Source organism: Chenopodium album, chromosome 1 (assembly GCF_948465745.1).
Source record: "Chenopodium album chromosome 1, dcCheAlbu1.1, whole genome shotgun sequence".
NCBI classification, from domain to species: domain Eukaryota; kingdom Viridiplantae; phylum Streptophyta; class Magnoliopsida; order Caryophyllales; family Amaranthaceae; genus Chenopodium; species Chenopodium album.
This window is the reverse complement of record NC_137834.1, coordinates 28,452,250-28,476,042: the sequence shown is the minus strand read 5'-3', so window position 1 is coordinate 28,476,042 and position 23,793 is coordinate 28,452,250. Positions and strand designations below refer to the sequence as shown.

The window sequence follows — 23,793 nt, the reverse complement described above, 5'->3', positions numbered from 1 at the left end:
TTTCTTTGTTTTTTTCATTCATTCATTTTTTGGCTTTTTATTTGGTATTTTGATTTGGGTTGCATGGGTATTTTGAGATATGAATTGGGTGTCTTTTGATTGCTTTTTTGTCAAATGGGTTTTGTGGAATTTGTTTGCATTTTTGTCAAATGGGTTTTATGGAATTTGATTGTTTTAGTTACTTTATGAATGATTTTTTTGATAATGAAGAAATTTTTCATAGAATTTTTGTGGGTGGAAGTAGGTGTAGTTACATTGTGGTTTATTCACTCAGAGTTCTATTATAGTTAAGTTATTGGAAGAGTTAGGACATGCAGCTTGGTGAATTCGAATTCTTTTGTTATGATTATGGTGTTCTCTAAAGGAATGGTTAGCTCCCACTTTAGACCTAAGGCAGAAAGAAGTGATTTTTTTGAGTTTGATTGGTGAATTGCTTTGGGTGCTTTCCTCGCCGACTGAAATTAGATGTGTGTCTGCTCTATCTTTACTTGGTGTTGTATTAAGGCCATATAGAAGAATGACTGTTCTTTTTTGTTCTAATTGGACTATTTGTGTGTTAATTGTGTTGTTCCAGTTACAAAAAATAAAAGCAAAATTGGCAGATGCAAAGAACTTTGGCTTGTACTTTGTTTGGAGAGAGTTTAATGTTTTATCATAAGTTAAAGTTTGCAAAAACATTGTGGCATAAAAGATTGCTTTCTTCCCGGTATTTGTGCTTTGTACTTATAGTTGCGAGACGGGGAATACTTATATTGTACAATTGTTTGCTGGAAATGTATATCGAAAGCATGGGTGCTTATTGGTTCTGTTCACCAATGCTTTACAAGCGCAATCACTTTATGTACTCACTTGGCACTTTTTTGTGCTGCTTCTTTGTATTGCATGGTCTTCAACACACATGTTTGACCAATTATATTTTTAATTACTTACAAATGTAAGTTATGATAATTAGATGTTTGGAACCAAAGCATTGTAATGAATCTAATAAGATGCCAATTGAGGATTTTCGTTTTGTATGTAAGTAGCAATTGAAGGTCAAATCTTTAAAGTTTGACCCAATGAATAGTAAGTGAATAGAAACAAAAAAAGAAAGGAGGTAATACCTTTAAGGAGGGGTAATGGGAAAAACTTTTAGGCGTGCTTTCCTTTTTTTTTGTAGTTTGTGGCTGTAATGAAATTATATTAACATTCACATTCAGGATCAGAAGTTTAAAACTACATACAAGATACATCTATGCTTTGCTTCTTTTTGGACATACTTTGAAGGTGTGAGCAAAATGTGGAAGGCAATCAATGCTCTTTTACAGATCTTCTCTAAAGGACTCTTTGCCCTCTACTTTTGTATACTCCCTTTCTCTCGGATTACTTACAACACTTTCCTTATAAAGCCGTCCCAAATACTTGTAAGCTAACATAAGCGCTACTCAACCATTCAAACAAACTTTTCAATGTAATTTATAAAGGGGTGATAATGATCTATTTCCTCTATTCCAAATTACTACCTCCATTTCTTATTTATGTACAATATTACCTTAATTTGGTGTTTTCACCAATCTTAAGTTCGTCAATTATGGAGGGTGGTTGTGTAGGTGGTGGTGTTGTAAATTTTGTGGTGGCTGTGCAATCAATGCTGGTGGGCTTAATTTGTGAAATATAATTATATGGGCAGTGGGTAGTGGGGTGGTTTTTTTTTTTATTTTTTTTTATTTTTTTTAATGTTTTTTATTCTTTGCCACTGCTCCATAAAGAGTGTTCCAAAATAAAGTGTCATCTGATTTTGAATGGAGGAAGTAAAGTACTATAATTTGAGATTTGTACAAGGACCAAGCCCCTTTGAGATTTTTGATTGAAGATTAGTTTAGGAATGATGTTGGAGCCTTCTGGCCGGAATTAAGTCCTTGGAGTATATTGATAGAGTGTACCCTACCCATGGATTTAGCAAAAGTACCCATGGATTTAATAGAGGTTAAAAAGGTTGAAGTTGTTGCCTGTTTGGGATTACGAGGTTCAATATTTCAGGATAATATACAAAAGGGATTATAATATAAATAAGCCCATGGCCTTGTAATATCATTCCACTTCTTTCTAGTAAGGATCCTAAGTATCCATTTAGCTCAAAATAAATAACTAGAAAGATATTACGTAATGTCCACAACTTCAAAGTATCTTCTGTAAAGTGTTCACGCTACACTAGAAAGCAATGTCCACTAGAGTACAACTATTAGTGTTATGAGGCTCAATCACTTTGTTAAATTTGTTATGGGCGTAGACAATGCATAAAAAAGCACAAGCCTCACCAAGGTGTTTAGTTCCATGTGCCTTAGGCGTACCTTAGTGTGCTTTGGTGCAACTCCTTGAAGTAAGGCTCATATTATAAAGGATTGAAATTTGTGGAAAAATTGTTGTGCGCTTCAGCAAATTCACGTTCCCTAGACCACAAAAAGCGCATGACCTTTAACTCATGGAGCCTTAGTGCCCAAGCGCGCATCAGGCATGCTTTTCCTAACACTAGGCGTAGATAGTAAATGATTAAGCTAAAGATAATATTTAAATGAACTAGTACTTCTTTATAAACCAAAGCCTTAATCCAAATAAGGATGGGGTCAACGACATGAATTAACATTTTTATCTTCACTTCTTATGAGGGTTATATGCTATTACTAACTCAGTTTCTTCTATCCGAGTCTTCTTTGACCTTTTTCAACTTCTTCTAAAATCCCTATATCCTTTGCTCACCACTTTCCAAACGCACTAATTTCTTGTCTCAGATTGGAGATGCTAATGAGGCTACCAATACATTTTATGGTTATTGTTGCATATATCTAAAACCAATGTAGCCGGTTCTATCTTATCTTATCTGCTACGTGTTCTACTCCAACCTACCCTGAATATATTCATTTCGATTTCTATACTTTAAGGTGCTCCCTTACCCATCTCAAATTCTCATCATACATTTCTATTATATCTGTGTTCTTTCTTCGATATCCACATCCATATAGAATACTTTTCCAGTAACTCTAATGGTATTCCATGGTTGCTCATTCATTTGAGCCATCAACTAATGTGAATGATTTCTTGGTCACTTTTTCAATCCTTCTACAACATCTACCAAGGTAATTAAACAGGGCTAACTCCCTTACCGTCTTATGTCGCTAAATCCTTTTGACGCTCCCTTTCGGTAATTAATTGGCATTCAATGTACTCATATTTTCTTTGGCTCAATTGATCCATCTTAAAATTAACCCTGACTTTAGTCTCATCCATAAAGCAACATATACCAAAATACCTTATGCGGATAGACCATGTTAGTTTGATTTGAATCCACGTATATAGAATCTAGAACCTTAAAATTAGTTTTGCTAAAATTGATTAGACAACAAAAACTTGTAGGCTGGAATTTGTGGTGGATCCAAAAGTTTCTGCTGTTTGATTACACTAATTTGACTAATAATTTTCTTTGGCAGATACACAACGAGGGTTACTACTTACAATCGGGAGCAAAGGATGCGCTGTTGAATGCTCTTTTGGTGGCTGCTAGAAGATTTAGTTCAGGACCTCCACAGGTTTTTCATCTCTCTAGTTTAAATTTGTTTGTCTGTCTTGGTTCTCAAGGAAAATGTTAGGTTTTATCAAATAATTTTTGTAAGTTTCATGTAAGTTTGCTCTTGGATATCTCTTATATTTGCTGTAAATATGTTTTTTTTTTTTTTTTTTTTTTTTTTTTTTTTTTTTTTTTGGGTCTTTTCTTGGCAATATAATTCACTGTCAGCCCTATTCTTCTTGGCAGCTTTTAACTCAGATATGTTTGGCACTCTCTGCACTTGTGCTCCGTGCAGCAGAGTATAGGCAACCAATTGAACAACTTTTCTACAATCTTCAAAATTTTCAAACACAGGAAAACGGCAACGTTGCTGTTCTGGAAATGCTGACTGTTTTGCCGGAAGAAGTAGTTGAGGATCAAAGTACTGATAGTAGCATAAATTTTGCACAGAGGTCTCAGTATACTAGAGAGGTGTTTCCTCAGTCTGAACTGACATAGCATTAGCTTTTGTGTACTTTCTGTCTTGCCTCTTATGAATCAATGAAATGCAGCTTTTATCACATACTTCAATGGTCCTTGAGTTCCTGAGGCAGCAATCAGAGATAAGGTTCGAAGATACCAACCAGATGCATGAAAGAAATAGGAAGATATTGCGGTGCTTACTCAGCTGGGTAAGATCAATGTTGTGAAATATTCCACCAATGAAACTTTGGTGACCGGACCAAGCTGCTCTATCCATTTTCTATTATATGTAGTTAATCTGACCATTGCTATTAAGCTGGGATTTCATGGCCAATTTTGGATGAGTTATTACTGGTTATTATTACATATAACTTCCATGTAGCTTTGCTTATCCATTGCAGTTAGTCAAATCAAGCCTTTTGTTTTCACTTTCAGGTCCGAGTTGGATGCTTCTCTGAAATTCCTTCTGGCTCATTGTCTTCTCATCCTCTTCTGAATTTTGTGTTCAATTCTTTACAGGTTGTTAGTCAGCTCCTTAACTGTTCTATGTTTGGTGCTGTTAGATTATGTGCTTATTTATTTCACCTGTCCCTTAAAAAAAGAGGTTGGGGAAAAATATACTTAACACAGAGGTTTCTACTAATGTCATTTTTCTTCATTTCCCAGGTTTCATCTTCCTTTGATCTGGCTGTTGAAGTTCTTGTTGAGCTTGTGAGTCGCCATGAGGTATATTGCACTTGTAATTATGGTTTTTTTTTTTTTTTTTTTTTTGGTTATTAGACTGCTGAAAATTGTGTCGAAATCTAACTTGATTTTTTATATTTGAATTGGATATAACTTGTTGGTTTTAAGACTTTTTTTCTTGTTGAAAATTCTTGTTAAAATAAGAAGAAAGTTTTGGTTGAAAATACCATAGTACATACACTATTGTGTCAGGTTACTTATAGAGGCTTGGTTTCGTATGTTGAAACTCTTGTTACAAATTTTTAAGTTTTGATCTTAAGTCATTGTAAGCTACTAAGCGGTGGATACAACTTTTGATTATGAATCTGTATCCAGAAGAATTTCATTTTATAAAAAATATTGATGTCCAAGAAAAGAAAAATTCATGAGATAACATGATGGTATTGCATAATATACAGGATAATCCAAGCCTGAAGTTTGTACTTAGGTAACTAATGTGTTTTTTTAATGTGCTTACTGTATGCTAGCATTGCAGTTTCTTATACAAGGGAAACTCTTTGCTTTATTTTAGGTGCTCTTTTGATATAAGTAGTTATCCATATTAAATTTAATATCTTTAAACCTCTATTATGAGAAATTGGGGTACTTAAATAATATTTTAAATTTAATAGGGAATTATGGTTCTTATGTGATTTGTTTTCTTTTTCCAGCAGTGGAAATATCAGGTTACCATATCTTTTGAACCCATCATTGGGGTTAGAGTTTCTTTGAAAAACGTACCATAGACATATTTTGAGTTAATATATTTCAAATAAGTTTACCCTATGATCTATGCAATACCACATCATTTGCCCATGAATTTCCCCCCTGGAAATAGAACATGCGTTTTATTGTAAATTTCTTCTGAATTTTCTGTGTTCTCTAACATTTGGGAAAAAAACTTAGAATGGACTAGTATTAACATTGACAGGCATATATGTTTTTTGGCTCTCCCTTCTCTGATGGCTGTTGCTGCTTCTTTTGATGAACTCTGTGAAAGACTAGTACCCAGTTTTTGTAATAAACTCCCTTCCTGCCTGATTTTTTTTCCTACCAGCTTTAAGAAAACCTTTTCATGTCAAGAGAAATGGGGGCTCATGTTCACGCATGTGGCTGCTGCTTCCGACTCTCTCTAGTTTTGACAATGCTACTCTGGTTTTTATCATGTCAGTTTCATCCTGTTCTCCTGTCACATAGGATTTATAATAGAGCTTCAGTGTTAGTAAAATACCCCTGATATATTTTTGATTAAGACTCCTAGGTATGGAGTACCTAGAATTTAGAAAGTCACCATTCGAAGATCCTAAGTTACTTGGACTCTTCATTTAATCTCTCGGACATGGGTATGACACTTGGATACTTCATTTAGACCAATACTCCCTCCATTTTAAAATACTTGCTCCATTTCTCCTTGCGTAGAGTTTTAGGAGAAATCAGAGAAAGTGATAAAATATGGAGGTAGTGGGGTTGGTGAAAGAATATAAAATTGTAAAAAGCAAAAGTAATTGAGAAAATTGGAGGAGAGAGAATATAAATTAATAAAATATGATTTTTTTTGGGTTCACTAGTTGAGAGAAATTAATTAAATATTGTAAAAGTTTTCCAAATAAGGAAATGGAGCAAATAAGTAAAAACGGCCGGAAATGGAAAGTGGAGCAAGTATTTAATAACAGAGCAAATATTATGGAAGTGAAATCCATACTCTCCCTTTTTCATCACTAGAAAACATTAAAAAAAAAAAAATCCTAGACCTCACTGACCTTATTCTCTCGAAGCCTCGCCTTTTTTGATTCTCTAGTGTATGCACCTTGTTGCGGTCGACTTGCCGGGAAACTAGTCACCGACCTCCTCTATTTGGCTGTCATCACTATTGTCAAGTGTACTTCTAGAGTGTGTACTCAAACTTGCTGAAATTTTATCTTATTTGTCATTTTTTGTAGTTCTTGTTTACGAGATTCAGCCTTCCTCTCTTGGGTGAATTTTACCCTCACAATTCTTTGTCTGGTTCTATTCTATATTCTATACTTATATCTATGTGGTCCACAATAACGCTACATGTTGTAGCGAATTGGTTGCTTGTTAGAGTGTAAGACTATTATTAGCTTTTCTTATATTGGACTAGATATGTAAAGTGGACCATAAGGATTGTTTCTTTCACCTAATGGGCTATGTGCCAGCAATATTAGTTATTAACATAATATAATTGTCTATGTTCATGTATGGGCCTATTAGCCAGCCAATCAATCAAAGCCTTAATCCCATAAGTGGGTCGGCTACATGAACCAAAAGTGATTATTTCGTGTAGTCATCGGCAAAAATATTTCTCCTCCATCCCTTATGATCTAATGCCCCATCCTAATGCAAATCCATATACTTCATGTCCTTCCTAACTCCTTTCAACCAAGTCATTTTCGGTCTTCCTCTCTCTCGTTTAACCCCTCCATGGCCCACTCTTCCACTCTTTGTACCGGTGCACCATCGGGTCTTCATCTTACATGTTCAAACCAATGCAGACGATTTTCTCTTAGTTTGTCTGCAATGCCTGCCACCCATACTTTCTTGCGAATAACCTCATTTCTGATTCAATCTCTTAGAGCGTTTCCGCGCATCCATCTTAACATGTGCATTTCTGTAACCTCCATCTTTTTAATGTGCTCCTTCTTAGAAAGCTAACATTCTTAAACACTGGTCTTATGGTAGTCCTGTAGAATTTTCCCTTCCACTGGAAGGGAATGCTTCGGTCACATAACATTCTCGCGGCTTCTCTCCACTTAAGCCACTCCGACTTATTCCCGTCAGTCACGTCTTGATCAATGTCACCTTTCCTCTGGATGATCGTCCCAAGATATTTAAAACATTCACTCAATCAGCCAATGAATTTTATTTTTTTGATAGTCAACGTGTGACTTGTATGATTTGCAATAAGCCAATATTGGTTAAAGCCTGCTTTAAGAAAATAAGCATCAGGATTTATTAATGTACTTCCTATGATCTATATGTGCGAATATGTATCATGTTTCCTGTTTTTTGTGATATGTTGGTCTTCTAACCCTTTTACTGATCCCTTGCTCAGTATAGATATGGAATTTGAGCAATTTTGCATAGTATCTTTGACAGTTTAATATGCTTATGAGCTATGACTGAAAAGATAATAATAGAATTCAGATTCATATGCTGTACTGCTGTGGATCTGGTTTTGATTGATCAACTTTATGGCTTGTTTTTCTTAATGCCATTGACTGCTGAGGGAGTTCTAAGAAGCCTTTTTGGCTGTCTTACATGCTTATATCTTGGTTCTCTCGCTTTAATGAGCTTGCTTTTGTTACCTCTTTTTTTGTTAAAAGGTTCTTTGGTCCTCCAGAATCGTTTCTGTTTCTTTTATCAAGTTGATAGAGGCTTTTGTACTGCAGCTACTAACTATACTCAACAATCCTTTTATTTCCAGTAATTCTTGGTTATTTTAATTAATTTATTCTTACTTGGCTTTGTAGGATCTACCTCAGGTTTTATTGTGTAGAGTTCAGTTTTTAAAGGATGCTCTACTTTGTCCAGCTCTAGGCAACGGAGATGAAAAAATTATTAGTGGAATTGCATGCTTGATGTCAGAAATTGGTCAGGCTGTAAGTTGACAATATCTTAGTTAAAAGTCTAGACTTGTCTAATTCGAATTTTTTGTCTTTTTTTTAAAGGTAATATTGTAGAAAATAACCACTGATAATTTTTTTTTTCCTCACCTTGTTTTCTGTTAGGCACCGTCTTTGATCGTAGATGCAAGTTCAGAGTCTCTGATCTTAGCAGATGCACTGTTAAGGTCTGGTGCATTTATTAACTTGTTTCTCTTAGAATCAGAGGAGGTGATTTGCATCTTGCAATTTACTATTTGTAGTTGCATAATTGTCCCTTCAATGACATCACTTGCTTTCTTATTAAAGTTCACTCTCATCTTATCTTACCTATCTGTTTTTGAATGCTGTACATGCAAATCCTCAATTAGCAAAATTGACTAACTATGCCTTCAAATGAAAAAGAGCTTTTATGGTTATTAAGGTGTTGCAAGATAAGGTTATTAACACTTATACTTTATTTGTGTGTCATTTGTTGTCCTTTCCATTTCTGTATGTTTCAATTATTTATCCTAAGCATTCATTTTTTTATTCAGTCAATGCACTGCTTGACCTATAACTATTCCCGATGGATTTTGTCCATTAAACCCCCTCCTTTTTTTTTAAAGTCAACTAGGTTATTATGAAGTTTGAGATGGTGAATGCATAAATGCTAACAATACTGAAAAAATGGAAGGGTTCAGCAAATTAGGAACAGGGTTTTAATTTAGGTGCTGTTGCTTTGCAAATTTAGTGCTGAACTTCTTTCTAGAAAAACATGGTAGGTAGTTTCAGTGCCCTTTCATGATCGTAGTAAGCTCAAAAGTCTTTACAATGCAATTGTGATGTGGACATGTGGTCACGTGATCGAGATTTAATTCCTTGGGTTGGAATGCATTAGAGCATGGAATGTCATTTTACTACTAGTAGGTTCTATACCACCAATGTCAATGCACACAAGACCTCTTAAGCTTCTTTCTTATTTTCCTTTTTTTCCCTTCTTAGCATGCATTCATTGTATGGAACAAGCTGCAGCTCAAAGGATAATTGCTGAACAATAAGAGACGATAAGATGCTTGTTATGTAAAATTATATGAAGAAAGGGAGCTTACTTTTTTTCTATTTCGTGTGTATAGTGTCCGTTGGAATTGAAAGATTGTTGGAGGCTTAATACGCTTCTATAAGGGTGCTTATCTCAATTTGTTTTAGGATAAGCTTTATATGGGTGATTATTTCAGTTCTTTGTAGAATAAGCTTAATTATATGCAAAGCAATTATTTTTAAATCAGTAAGACATTGTAACCTAGTCACTTGAATATTCAATCAATCAATCAATCAGAGCCTTAATCCCAGAAGTGGGTTCGGCTATATGAACCAAAAGTGAATATTCCGTATAGTCATCCACAAAAATCTTTGTCTTCCATCCCTTGCGGTCAAATACCTCATTGTCATGCAAATCCATTTGCTTCATATCCTTCTAACTCCTTCCAACCAAGTCATTTTCGGTCTCCCTTTACCTCGTTTGAGGTCTCCATGATTCCACTCTTCCACTCTTTGTACCGATGAACCCTTGTCACATGCGCAAACCAACACATACGATTTTCCTTAGTTTGTTTGCCAATAACTTCATTTTTGATTCTATCTCTTACAGTGTTCCCGCATATCCATCTTAACATGCACATTTTTATAACCTTCATCTTTTTTATGTGCTCCTTCTTAGAAGCCCAAAACTCCGTTCCATAAAGCAACATTGGTTTTATGGCAGTCTTATAGAATTTCCCCTTCAACTGTAAAGGAATGTTTCGGTCACGTAACAATCCCGAGGATGCTCTCCATTTAAGCCACTCTGACTTAATCTCGTGGGCCACATCTTGATGAATGTCACCATTCTTAATCGACCTAAGATATTTAAAACACTCACTCATGGGCATATCCTTTTCGTCCAACCTCATCATCGCTTGTCCCCCTCCGTGTACCAAAGCGGCATACCGAATATCCGGTCTTACTCCGACTTAGCTTAAACCCACTAGATTCCAACCTTTGCCTCCATTGCTCCAATTTGGCATTAACCCCATCTTTAGTTTCAACCACCAAAATGATATCATTCACAAACAACATACACCATGGTACCTCATCTTGAATTGGCATGGTTACTTCATCTAGAACTGTTGCAAACAGAAAAGGGCTTTAATGCAGACCCTTGATGCAATCCAATTGTAATAGGAAAATCTTTTGTCAATCCGCCACATGTCCTCACATTTGTTGACACATCCCAATGCATATCCTTAACCAGGTCCACATACCTTTGCAGAATACCTTTTTTCAACATTACCTGTAACACCCCCGATTTACTAACAAATAATAAACAAGAATTAAAGGAAAAATAAACAACCTTTGAATAAAATTGCGGAAGCATATACCTAAATCGGAGGTATTACCGCCACACTCAACAACCTGTCAAAGTGTTAAGGCTTACAAAATCCCAACTGTACAACTCAATAAATCTAGTTGAGCCATTTATACAACTTTAAAACTTGTTATAACAAACTAATCGAAACACTTGAGCTCCTTTAGCTACGACCAATTGATCAACTTGTTTAGACAAACTTGAATGCTCACCTTTAAGGACAAATTCCAAAATAGATTGTCGCAGGGCCACCATAAGAAAGACATGGCCGCAAACACAAATAGCACGACAAAACAACACACCCGTCAGCAAAAGCTGAGTAATCACCACATATCAAAATACAAAGAATTATATAATAATTAACATTACTAGATCAATTAAACAATGTAGTACAAACTACATTACACATTGTACTCTGAAAATAAACTTTATCTGATTCAACCCCAAAAAATAATACGAACCTTAACTCATCTGTCCCATAAATGTGCCATGCTCTTTGCTTTATACCTAGTTGGACATGAGTAATTTGAATAACAAACCAATAAGTAAGAAACTTGAATACTCTCAATAACCCGAAAACACCTTGAACCAGACCACATACGGGCCAATTCCCAATGTAGGGGACTATAGAAAAATAAATAATAAAGATTGTACCTCATTCTTAATTCATGATTATCATCCTCTTACCAACATGCCAAGGACTAAGGTATATAACGCTGAGCCTCAAACCAAGAACAAAATAATCATTCTCAACATTTTTGATGTCATACTTTGATCAAATAATCATTCACAAACTAATAATAATAACTCAACAATTGCACATATTCCCAAATAATATAACAAGATTAACTCAATTCATGAAATTAATATCTCAACTGTTATAGGGCAATAAAACTAATATCCAAATATAATCAACTCACAACCCAAATATAATACTCTGCAGTAATAACTCTAAAACCTCAAGAACAATACTCCCTATAGCAACAACATTAAAAACCCTAGAAATAATTGTACAATTAATTATATACAACAAAAATAATATGATATTCAAATCAAATCAAATCATACAATAATAATATAAAATAATTATACAAACAAAAGTAAATCCGTGTTATTACCTTATGATCGATACTTATACTTTGAACACAGTCAAAGATCCATGAAACAATGAACTATGCTATAGCTTCAAAATAATAGACGATGGTTGTATCTGACGATGGAGCAAACCAACAATATGATCATACATGTAAGCTTACTACGCATGACATCACCATGAGAAAAAAAATAACAAAGTTTTGTTAAAAGTTTTATGGGTTAATCTAAACTTACGGCTGAGCATTTCTTATTAAAGATTATTAGGGTGAGGGGGTATTTATACCCTCTCATTAAAGAGATTAAAAAAAATCCTTAATAAAATATAGATTAATAAAATTTTATCACAATAACAAATATATATATATATATATATATATATATATATATATATATATATATATATATATATATATATATATATATATATATATATATATATATATATATATATATATATATATATATTTTATCAAATCGTAAAATATACGGGTATTACAATCTACCCTCCTTAAAAGAAGTTTCGTCCCGAAACTTAGAGTTAGAAAAAGTTAGGGTATTACATTACCCACCAAAGTTCCTCTCTTGGCACCTTGTTATAGGCATTCTCTAAATCAATAAAAACCATATGGAGGTGTGACTGATTGATTGATGTAGCGAACCCCACTTATGGGATTAGGCTTTGATTGATTGATTGAAGGGCTGTAGCTGTAGCTGCCATTAGTTTGTGGGTGTGACTGTGTGTGGACTGTGTAAGAAACCCTTTTGTTCAATAATGTAGAAATTTATGTTTCGACATAGAACTACTAATATCGTTATATATTGCAGCTGTGTGGCTTTTCCTAGTGAAGAATGGGACATTGCAGATTCAACATTGCAGTTCTGGTATAGCTTTATTTATTTATTTTTTTTTTCTCTTATATATATATATATATATATATATATATATATATTTTTTTTTTTGTGTTTCTTATTTATTTTATTTGGAGATGGTGGGGGTGGGTCAGTTTTGTTTGTGTCTAAAAACTAGTCATTTTCCTTCGATACATTTCAGGGGTAGCCTTGCCAGTTATATACTTGCTATCAATGCGGATGAGAGAAAAAGAAGGGAACATATAGATAAAATGTTTTTCCCTGTGTTCTCAGCCTTACTTGATGCACTGCTGCTGCGCAATCAGGTTTTATTTTATTATTATTTTTTTTTACTTTTACATGTTCTCAGCTTATCTTCATCGTTTCATGTATTCCTATTTAGTCTGGATGACATAAAAGAAGGGAACTTAGGGAAATGTTTTTTCTTAGGTTTACTTGATACTCTTTTGCTGGGCTTACTACAAATTTAGTTACTTTCTGGCCTTATGAACCTCATGTTCAGTATGCTAGTCACTTCTGTTATGCTGTATTGAGGCTAGTGACCTGTGTTGCAGTTCACTTTTAGCTTCTTACAGGTTGGATTGATTATAATAATTTGCATGTACGTTATTACATATGCTTGGTTTTCTAGTCTATTCAATAAATCTATTGACACTTGGTTCTACTGCCTTTGGTTGGATGATCTTAATGGCAGTGCTTGAAATAGTATGTTTTTGCACACTTAGGTTATGAACAAGCCTTCTAGTATATGCTGATTTGGAATTGTCAATTGTCCAATGACTCCAATCAAAAGTGTCTTTTTGTTATCGACAGGTTGATGAATCTACTTATGATGGAGATGGTGGAAGCAGTGAGTTGCCTGATGGTCTTGCAAATTTCAGAATGAACTTGGCTGAACTTCTGATGGAAATTTGTCACTTTTTAAGACCAGCTACATACATACAAAAGGTACTCGAAATCATCTTGGCTCTTCATTTGCGCCTTCACTGTTATGCAACTATGTATAAACATTGTGTACTTTCCTCTCATTTGTAAGATGCAATTGTTAAAAGGAAGTCTTTTCCCTAGTTAGCTGAAAGTTAAAGAAGTGTATCATATTGACGAATAAATAAGGTATATTTTGCCTGTGTATTCCCAGGGAAATTGCAGCCCTACCTTAGATTATAGTTGTCATATGCCTTGTAAACTTTACAAAGTGCTAGTGCTTCAAGGCACAAGGTTCTAGCCAAAGCTGATGTGCAAGGATGCATGTTAAAAATTTCAGGCTCGTTTTTATGAAATTAGTTTTATGTGTTCCATCAGAATGTGCTTTTGATGTGTGCAGATATGCTTTGGGTGCTTCAGCTGTAATTCATGATTGCGTCTTTGTAATTAGGCAAATGGATGGAGGCACTATACTAGTATACTTTTATATGGTTTGTTTGTGGTACCTGGTAGCTCTTTTTAATAAAATTTCTTTTTGATGCCCAATACGACTGGCTTACTTGTTCAAAGGAGTATACGTTGTCCTCTTAGCAGTCGTTTGATTAACATAGGAACTAGAAACTCCCATGAAAATCTAATTTATGGGAATTAAATCCACAATCAAATTCATGGGAATTTCCTAAGGTAGTGTTTGGTAATCTTAATTTCATCTGAATTCATTAATTTCAATTCCGGGAATTGGAATTAAGAAATTCAACTTTATATGTTGTGTTTGGGAAACACTTCGATTTGGGATTTCAAAATTTCATATTACACCCACTGTTTGAAGAGTCCGGGAAATTGAACTATGGAATCGACCATTTTCAATTGCAAATAGGAAAAATATCCCAGCAATTGCATCATTCCCAAATTGTGAAACATAGAATAAAAAGATTTATACTGATATCACGCTATTGCATTTTATATTTTGAGCGGAAGTCATAGATTTGGTTTCATTTAATTACTGACTGAGTGAAACCATCGTTGACGGATTTGACGCCATAGTGCCATACTCATTCATTCTTACCAGTTTCATTCCTATTACAGGTTTCACCTATTTGTGTAATATACATATCTTTTATTTTATATTTTATTTTATATTTGTTTCCAATGTCATTATAGGTTTTCCTCGGTGGTTGGATGTCAGGAAACATGCCCATACCATGGAGGGAGATAGAAGCCAAAATGTTCGCACTTAATGCGGTGAGCAAATATTATATTGACATTCTTGCATGTGTTTCATTTATGTTCTTTGTGGTTTTTACCTTTCTCTTTTTATTCCTTATATTGCTTTAATGGTGTTATGGAAACCAGAATATTTATCAAGAACCATAAAGGAAAGGTGAAGCAAAACAAGCCAAAATATTCTAGAATGAGAATTAGTAACAAATTAGCTTAATTGTGGTAACTAGAATATAATTCAAGAACCGTACTGGAAAGTTGAAACAAAACAGACCAAATATTCAGCCAATAAATTAAAGTAAAAAAAAATTCATTTACATATAATAATAAATTAAAATTTACTAGTCTTGCAGAATAATAAAGGAAAACTTCATTATGTATCATACATTAGCTTAATATGAAGCCTCCAAAAAAAAAAAAACAATTGAGAGGGACTCTGTGCCCTATTTTGGATTACGCTAGCATCCAGCGGTTAATTGTGAGGAGATAATTAGCATGCTGATATCCAGTGCTTAATTGAAAGAAGACAGATACCATGCCTATATCCAGCACTTAATTGAGACGAGTCAACAATTATTTATATGAGAATAATTCTAAATCATATATTATCAAATCTGAGGGTTACAATGAGTTCATGTCATTAATTCTCACCTCTCCCGTGTTGCATGATTTAGTCACTCGTCAATCTTTTATCAAGTTTCTACCTTTCATCTCCCATCTATTTGTTATTCCCGACTTGAATTATTTACCACCATTAATGGTTGCTCTCGACTTGTATTATTTACCACCACATCAATGGTTACATGCGTCATTCATAAGTTCTGCTTCTTTTCACATCTATTTCATCAATGAATTAGCAGCGAGCATCATAACCCACTCGAAATCATTTTTACCTAATTTTTTGAAGAGAGATTTTGATAAATTGATTGGAAAAGAAGGCAGTTAGATTTCAGGATATGGCAGCGAGAAAAGACATGTGTGAGAACTTGGAAGGGAATTAATATGCGGAGGAGAGAATTTTTTATGCTAGTGTTATAGATTGCTTTTGCAATTGGTTATGGAAATTGGCGATTGCTTCTCATTTTCCTTTTTAGGCTGTCCTTAAAGATTGCCCATAAAATTGAATATGATGTTATGATTATTAGGGACCTCCACTTTAATCTTCCATTCACTTTATTTGGTCTCACCAATTCTGTCTCTTATCAACTTTATTCAACCAAAAGAAAAAAAGTTATCCAACCCCAATGGAGCAAATTAAAGGGGAGAAAGGGAGTATGTACTAATATGTATTTACACTCACAAAGTCATTGGCATTTTCCATTCAAGAAAAAATTGTTAAGCAGTGTCCCAAGTGCTATTTTTATCCCATAGAAGTCCGCTTGAAGATAGGAAGGCAAAAAAGTCCCAAAAAGTCCTTTGTTTTGATGATATTTCTGCTTTATCAAGTCACATGATATAGAAAGCCAAAAAGTCTGAAATAGCTCTTTATTTTGCTGATTATTTCAAAATTATAATTTGGCATATGTTTGCTCACTAAACTTGTATCAACCCTAAAGTACCATTTTTGCTAATGAAAAGCAGAAGCACACTACATTCACTGTCAAAGTAGGCTTGGAAAACTTAGCTTGCATTCTGTATGACAGAAGTACAGGTTTCTGTGTAGGACTGGGATCCCAATCTCATATAACCAACACAGTTGCTTATTGAATTAAGCCTGAGGTGAGTTTAAGTTGGCTTTGCCCTTTCTTTTCCCTCTCTTTTAAGTGCGAGGGTAGAAAGGATTTATTAATTGCTTTACTACCCAGCAAATACTCTCCTTGTCACTCTGCTTCTCTTCATATATGTTGTCTCCTATCTGGCTATCTTCATCTTCCATCACCACTTTCTCTATATAACAACTGTTTCGCTCATCATGTTTGAGGAATACACAGCTTCTATAGAGGTTTAACCTCAATAATAAAACGGATTCCAGACTGTTTTAAGGTGGATGCCCATTCATCTAAAGAATCAAAATTGTGAAACCCAGGAATCATGTTGTTCCCAGATCACTATGTCTTGAACTTATTCCCCCTTATTGGATTTTGAAATCTCATGAAGTTTTGATGGGTGGTGGTGGAGCGTTTTGTTAGAATGAAAGTTGGAATTTTTTTTGGAGAATTTTCTATTGTGACAGATGAATCTATGAAGGTATTTTAGTTCTGAAAAAGTAAAGTATATACTTCGTATTAAATAGGCACCAAAGGGGTATCGTCTATGTATTATACTTAAGCTGAGTCCATTAACTCAGGTTTCCTTGCCTAAATTTCCCTTCTTAACGCATTAATTTAGCTAGATGAATAGATTATTGTATTGGAATGATAAGCTTGAGTCTTATTGAACCATAATTATTTATCCAAAACGTGATGGCCAATGACAGCATATATTGCTTTGATTAATCTCATCTATGTCTTGAAAATTGCTTAAGTATATAATTGAAAATTATTTTCTAGGCCGAGCCTCTGGTTTCTCATGCTCATGAGCTGGCTCCATTACATTTTCAGGCATCCCTATATGCTGACTATCATACCTGACTTTTTCCAAAGTGATAAAAATTACTTTTTTTTTTTCTTCTTCTAGGTTGCTGAAGTGGTCATACAGGAGAGTGTAAAGTTCGATTTCTCTGTTATTATGCACTTGGTGACAATTCTATCCAACAGGACATCTAATGAACCTAAAGGATTCATGTGTATTGTGCGTACAAATATCCTCTCTCTTTAATTTTTAATTTTCAAGGGATACGATGAGTCCTGAGGCTGTCTGTTTTTATAATTATAATTTTTTTAACTCGTGATCTTCTGTTATAGGTGTACAGATCACTTGCTGATGTTATTGGATCCTATTCAAAGTGGATATCCACTCTTCAAACAAATACTAGACCCCTTCTGTGAGCTCTTTTCCTTATTCTACTGCTGTGTGTTTGATGTTTATTGCTGTGGAGATCTATGTTATACATATCTAATGCTGATACCCCGTGGCATTAAAATTTTCATTTCCGTATAATAGCCCCGTTCATTATCACTAAATAACTAATTATTAAAATTCATAGCAAATCACTTCCAAAAATAAAAGGCCATGAAAATAAGGAAAATCAAATTTAACCACTTATGATAAGAGTCATTTCATAATTACCTGAAAATACAATGGAAGTAGGGAAAAGAAATAAATATGACTTCCCATAAGGAGCTAACTAGTTAACTACTAGAACAATTTAATTAAGATAATAGTATAAACACTTCATACCTTCCCAAAAAAAAAAAAAAAAATAAAAAAAAATACATGTGTATTAAATGAATAGAGGGGAATGATACTAAAAATTAGTTCCCTCGCTCCAATTCATGTCACCTAGCTTGAGAAAAAAAAATCCTAGTGTTCCATTTTTATACTGTTTAATCTCTTAACCCTTTTTAGTAGATCTCCTTTCTCACAAAATTTTTTCCTCGGGTCTACTAACACAAAACCACTATTGCCATTCCCCACAATTCTAACAGTCACACAAAACTCTAACAAACCAAATTTCCTTTCAGTAAGCCTCTTCGATGCATGGCTGCATCCATATGCCAATACCATATCAAAAGCTTCTAGGTAAAAGTTCCTTCGACATTCACTTTAATTTCATGCAAATAACGGGCTCTATCTATTGTAAAACAGAATATTAAGAGAACCAACAAATTATATCAATGTAATCTAATATGATATAAATTATAACAATTAAATATGCTCTTAAGTTGCACACACATAGTGTGTGCTTCTAAGCTTGTGTCACCAATTAGAGTTGTGAATCCTAGTACATTGGAGAGGCATACTCTTTTTTTTTTTTTTTAATTTATTTTTTATACATAGTATTAAAGTAAATGCAAAAACTTTTTCTAGTTTATGATGTTGATAGGGTATATAGTTGTGTGATTCTGTTCGAAGAAGCATATATAACTATGAATGTATGAAGTTTTTGATCTTTTTGGCACTTGTGCTCGTTGTTCAGATTGTTTCTTGCAGCTGGGATTTCACAGCCTCTCTCTGCTAGTGCATGTGCATCTGCCTTGCGTAAAATATGTGAAGATGCATCTGCAATAATGTTTGAGCCTTCCAATTTGGAGATATTAATCTGGATTGGAGAGGTGAGTTATCATGCTTTTCAAGGTTGCTTGTATTGCTTACTACTTTTTATTTATTTATTTTTTGGTGTGTGTGTGTGTGTATGTGCAGATTGGTGTTGCAATATTTATTAGGATGATATATTTATAATCATGCAATGTGATTAAATATTTATTAGATAAAGTTGTCAACAACTACATACGAAGTATTAATTTTTGGAAAAATACTTTGTTCTCTATTAAATCACTAGAATCTGTCTTTCAAAAAAAATATCACTAGAATTTGACTTTTGCTATTCATATACTTCCTCCATTCCAATACATATGACACTTTTCTTTTTGGCACACACATTAAGGAGTTGTGAGATACATTGACAAAAGACCACAATACCCATACCTACCTACCCAACTCCCTCACCCTTCATCTACTAAAAACCAGTCAGCCACCTCAACCTCACCCCGCCTTCATATACTCCATTGCCACGGTAGACACCACTACCCCCCACCTTTGTTGCTACTTTGTTACTCACCACAAGACCTTTCTCATCTCTGGAAACTTACTACTACAAAACCAAAGAGATCATCCAGATTTTTCATTGCTGCCTTCTACATCTCCACCATCGAAAACTTTGTTGTATAAAATTATCAGCCCCACAAGATGGTGCATCCCCCTTTCATCTGAAAAAGTCGAGATTAACTTCAATGTATCAACATTATCTTTTATTCTTAAAATTTTCAGTTGGTTGAATTGCAACAATTCAGATCCATTTAATAGTAGGATATGAATCAATGATTAGAGTCAAATTCATAGAAATATCCTGACGTAGTAGGAACCAGGGGGTAATATAGCGAAAATTAGTTTGGTAGTTTTCTTGAGCAGAATCTGTTGCTAGAAAATGACATAATTCATCTTGCATTCTTGCTGGGTGCAAAGTTATGGACATATTACTGGAAACCTTGCCTATATAATTATGTTACATTCTTTTTTTGAGGTGCACTGTATCATTTTGAGTTGCCTAATCCACCGTATAGTTTTTGTTCACAATTTTCCATAATGCGATTGCATCAGGGTCTGGAAAAGCAGCATTTACCACTCGAAGATGAGGAAGAAGTTGTTGGTGCTATTGCTCTTGTTGTTGGCTTCCTTCCTAGTAATGAGCTGAAGAACAACGTGTTGACTAGATTACTTTCTTCTTGCTATGATGTCATCGGGAAACTTGTAAGCTTTATATTCCTCATCTATCTGTAATGAGTTGCAAAGTAGTTTATAATGAGTTGAGTCTTGCATTTTCTCTGTATGATATACTACCTCTTTATTCAATGTCTATATAAGTCTTAAAGTTTCATTCAATAACCTTATGATAAAAAACCTAAAAATGGAACAACCTTAATGTATTTTCCTAAAGACACTGTTTTGCAGAAAAACAACTCCATACTACAAATGATTACTTTTTATTATTGGCCTATAAAATAAGTAGTAACATTAAATATTTTAATCATAGGGTTCTTAGACTATTACTCTTGCAGTTTATAACGTGGATTAAAAAAATTGAGCTAATAAGCATATATGTATTCCCTTTGAACCTTTTAATTAAAACAATAATTTATAAGGATGTGAGATGAGAGAAATAATAATGAAGGTAAGAGTGGGGACCATGGGGAAAGAGAAATAATTTAATGCAGCACTTCTTCTTTAATGGTTGTCAATGCATTATTTTAAGGAAAATTTGATTTTTAACACCACAAAAAAACACGAAATTGGATGTTAACAATATAAAAAATAAAAGTTTTATTTTAACAACAACAAAATTTTAAAAAAATTGGCTTTTACCACCACTTAACTGATTCATGGATGGAATCTGTTAGTGGGGCCCACAATGCCTACGTGACAGCATATTATGTTTTCATTCTTAATTACTATCATTTATATGTATGCAAAAACTGAGTGGGGAAAAATTTTCAGGTTAATGATGAGAAGCATGGATTGAGGCAGAACCCAGCTGCTTATACACAAATCTTGAATTCTGCCTCCAGGGGATTGCATAGGTTTGTCCTTGCCATTTAGGATTAAAGTGCCATGTTGAATGGAAATATTTTAAAGTTCGGAACACAACTAGTTATTAGGTTTTTGGGCCATTGAGGTTTTGTATTATTATTGAATAGTATGAGCTGAAACTTGCTCTTTCCATCTATCATATATATTTCCCTTTTTCCCTCCTTTTTGTTGAGATGATTTTGAAATCCACCTCTTTTTTTTTATTTTTTTTGGGGGGGGGGGGGGGTGAGATATGAGTGGTTCCTGTTTATTGGACTTTTCCTATTTGAATGGATTATCCCTAAGAAAATAAGCTCACAATATTGCTTTTGACCCAGTTCTTCAATGACAAGAATCACACAAGTGAAATTCTAATATAAATCCTTACAACATAAGTCCTGAAGATCTCAATGTATGCTACCTTGTCCAATACTCCAAATTATAGATTGAAAGTGTGCCTTAGTGCTTAGAGCAAGCCTTATTGCCTTAAGCAACCCTCCACACGTTAAGGACAATGTTGCTCACCGAGGCATATAGGAGGCACATATTCAACTTAATAAACATCTTTGTCCCCCGTCCTATATGTTTCAATTGTCCTCAGAAGATAGGAAAAATTGGCCGCAACAACACCAACTATGACAAAGGTGCGTATAGCAGCACAACCTTTCGATGGTGCACTCAACATCACAAACTATGCACTTGGGTGCACATAACAACATAAATGACATTGGCAAAATTTAGCTTTCTTTCGAAAGTGAAATCTTAAATATTTTTAATACTTTTTTGTTTAAAAATATTTTTGATTAATTCCATTTTACTTAATTTTCCATTTTCCATCTCATGTAATTAAGTAACCATTAAATTGAATTATTTCAAAAAGTTTTCGCCATTATTTTCTGTCATTTGTTTCTTCAATTACTTTTTTTTACATCTCATGTGATGATTGACTTAGTTTCCTCTTCCATTATAATTAATTTTTTCACTTTAAATTATTCTCTCTTAACCTCCACAATTTAAGTGTTGTACATCAAAAACAAAAAAATCAATTTGACATATCCTAAAAATCCAATTCTAAAATTAATTTTGAATTAAGTATTTAAAATCATTTTGTGGGATTTGGTATTAGAAAGTTACCTATGTATCCTGAAATCTTGTAGAATAAAGGTATTCAAATGATTTTAAAATTTTTTTTTTTTATTATTAATTTAGTATTTAACTAAGTGGAAAGGAAAAGGAAACTAAGTCAATCATGTGAGATTGATATTTGAAAAAGTAATTGGAGAAGCGAACAAAGGAAGATAATAGCACAATTTTTTTTTGAAAGAATCCGCTTGATATAATGGTGGAGGTTAAGAAATGCTTAAATGAAAAAATAAATAGAAGGTAAGGCTAATTTAATCACGCATGATGGAAAATCAAATAAGTTTAAATAATATTTAAACAATTATATAACATAATAAAGATTCCACTTTTTTCCATGGAGCCTTAGTTATTAGTGTCATTTATGCTAATATGTGCATCCAATTACATAGTTTGTGCTGTAGACCGCATCCTTAAAAGGTTGTGCTGCTACACACACCTTTATCATAGTTGGTGTTGTTGCGGCTAATTTTTCCTAGAAGATAACATAACATGCAACTATATAAAAGTGTGCCTCATGTGCATGATGCACACACCTTTCCTCGTGTCTGGGCACCAGCAAGGCAAAATTATTTTGTCAGTTATAGTGCCATGATCCATTTGTAATTAAAATCCTAATTAATTATAAGTAGGTTTTTTATTAAGTATTTTGTGTTACCTGATGAGTAGGATAGATAAGATTAGAAGCATTTAACAAGTTCCTTTAAAGATGGATTCATTAGGATTTATGTGACTTCATGGGTAAATCATATGAGGATAGATGTTTGTGTTTGTTCAGGAAAGGTAGATGTAGCTGTCAGCTTTTAGTTTTTTTAGTAGTTATTAACTATTGGGGTATTGGTTTTCTGTCAACTAGTAGCTGTTAATGGCTAGCTGTCCAAGTAGCCATTGGAGGTATTAGGTTTTTTTTTTTTTTTTTTTTAATTTTTTTTTAAAAAAAATTTATTTTTTTTGTGTGTAGAAATAGTGTTTGGAATTCAAAAAAGAGACAAATGTGACTCGCATATTATTTAGCTGTTTGTTAATATTATTGACAATTTCTATTTCCACAAGAACCAAGAAAAGATGAATAAAAGAATAGTATGGGAATCTAACATTATAAATGATTAAAAGGAGCAAACTCACATGGGCTAAAACCTTCTATTCATATTGAATCTTCAAAGCAGCAAATTAGAGAATGTGTGAGACACGGAGGAACCACAGATCAATCCCATTTGTAACTTTACCTAATTTATTTTCTGAAAGACAGAATTTTTCCGTTTTATGCCAAGAACCGTGAAAGAGAGAGAATTTTGCAGAAGCCTGCAGCGTGTTCTTGGAAAAAGAAAATTGATTTATAATTTGGGTAGAATTTTGGAAGGATTTTGGAAGTGCTACCCCAGACTATGAACATTAAAGTTTAGATTGTTTGTCAAACACTTTCTATACTGCTAGAAGATACGTCAAACAATACAGTACTAAACACTGCTAATTCTCATATATTAGAATTTTGACATGGTCTATACTCTAAATAGATACTACTAGCAAACATGGCCTGTCGGTAGAATACGGAATGACCATAGGTGTTCTTATTGTTGTTAAATATCTAAGATATTAATTACTGGTTACATGATTAGTCAGATATAGATCTCATTATTGTGTTG

At 33.8% G+C, this 23,793-nt stretch overlaps 1 protein-coding gene across 1 annotated transcript in view; it reads left to right on the top strand.

Annotated features, from left to right (window-relative positions):
- The window catches only part of LOC145643053 (transportin MOS14-like), a 44,926-nt gene that overhangs the window by 388 nt on the left and 20,745 nt on the right, over positions 1–23,793 (top strand). The window contains exons 2-17 of the mRNA XM_081694214.1: positions 3,465–3,563; positions 3,788–4,012; positions 4,093–4,212; positions 4,439–4,522; positions 4,670–4,729; positions 8,218–8,346; positions 8,476–8,537; positions 12,656–12,712; positions 12,882–13,005; positions 13,514–13,648; positions 14,786–14,866; positions 17,462–17,575; positions 17,689–17,768; positions 18,864–18,999; positions 20,045–20,194; positions 20,939–21,021. Of these exons, the coding sequence (XP_081550340.1) occupies positions 3,465–3,563; positions 3,788–4,012; positions 4,093–4,212; positions 4,439–4,522; positions 4,670–4,729; positions 8,218–8,346; positions 8,476–8,537; positions 12,656–12,712; positions 12,882–13,005; positions 13,514–13,648; positions 14,786–14,866; positions 17,462–17,575; positions 17,689–17,768; positions 18,864–18,999; positions 20,045–20,194; positions 20,939–21,021 (1,739 nt within the window). The remainder of the gene's footprint in view (positions 1–3,464; positions 3,564–3,787; positions 4,013–4,092; positions 4,213–4,438; positions 4,523–4,669; positions 4,730–8,217; positions 8,347–8,475; positions 8,538–12,655; positions 12,713–12,881; positions 13,006–13,513; positions 13,649–14,785; positions 14,867–17,461; positions 17,576–17,688; positions 17,769–18,863; positions 19,000–20,044; positions 20,195–20,938; positions 21,022–23,793) is intronic.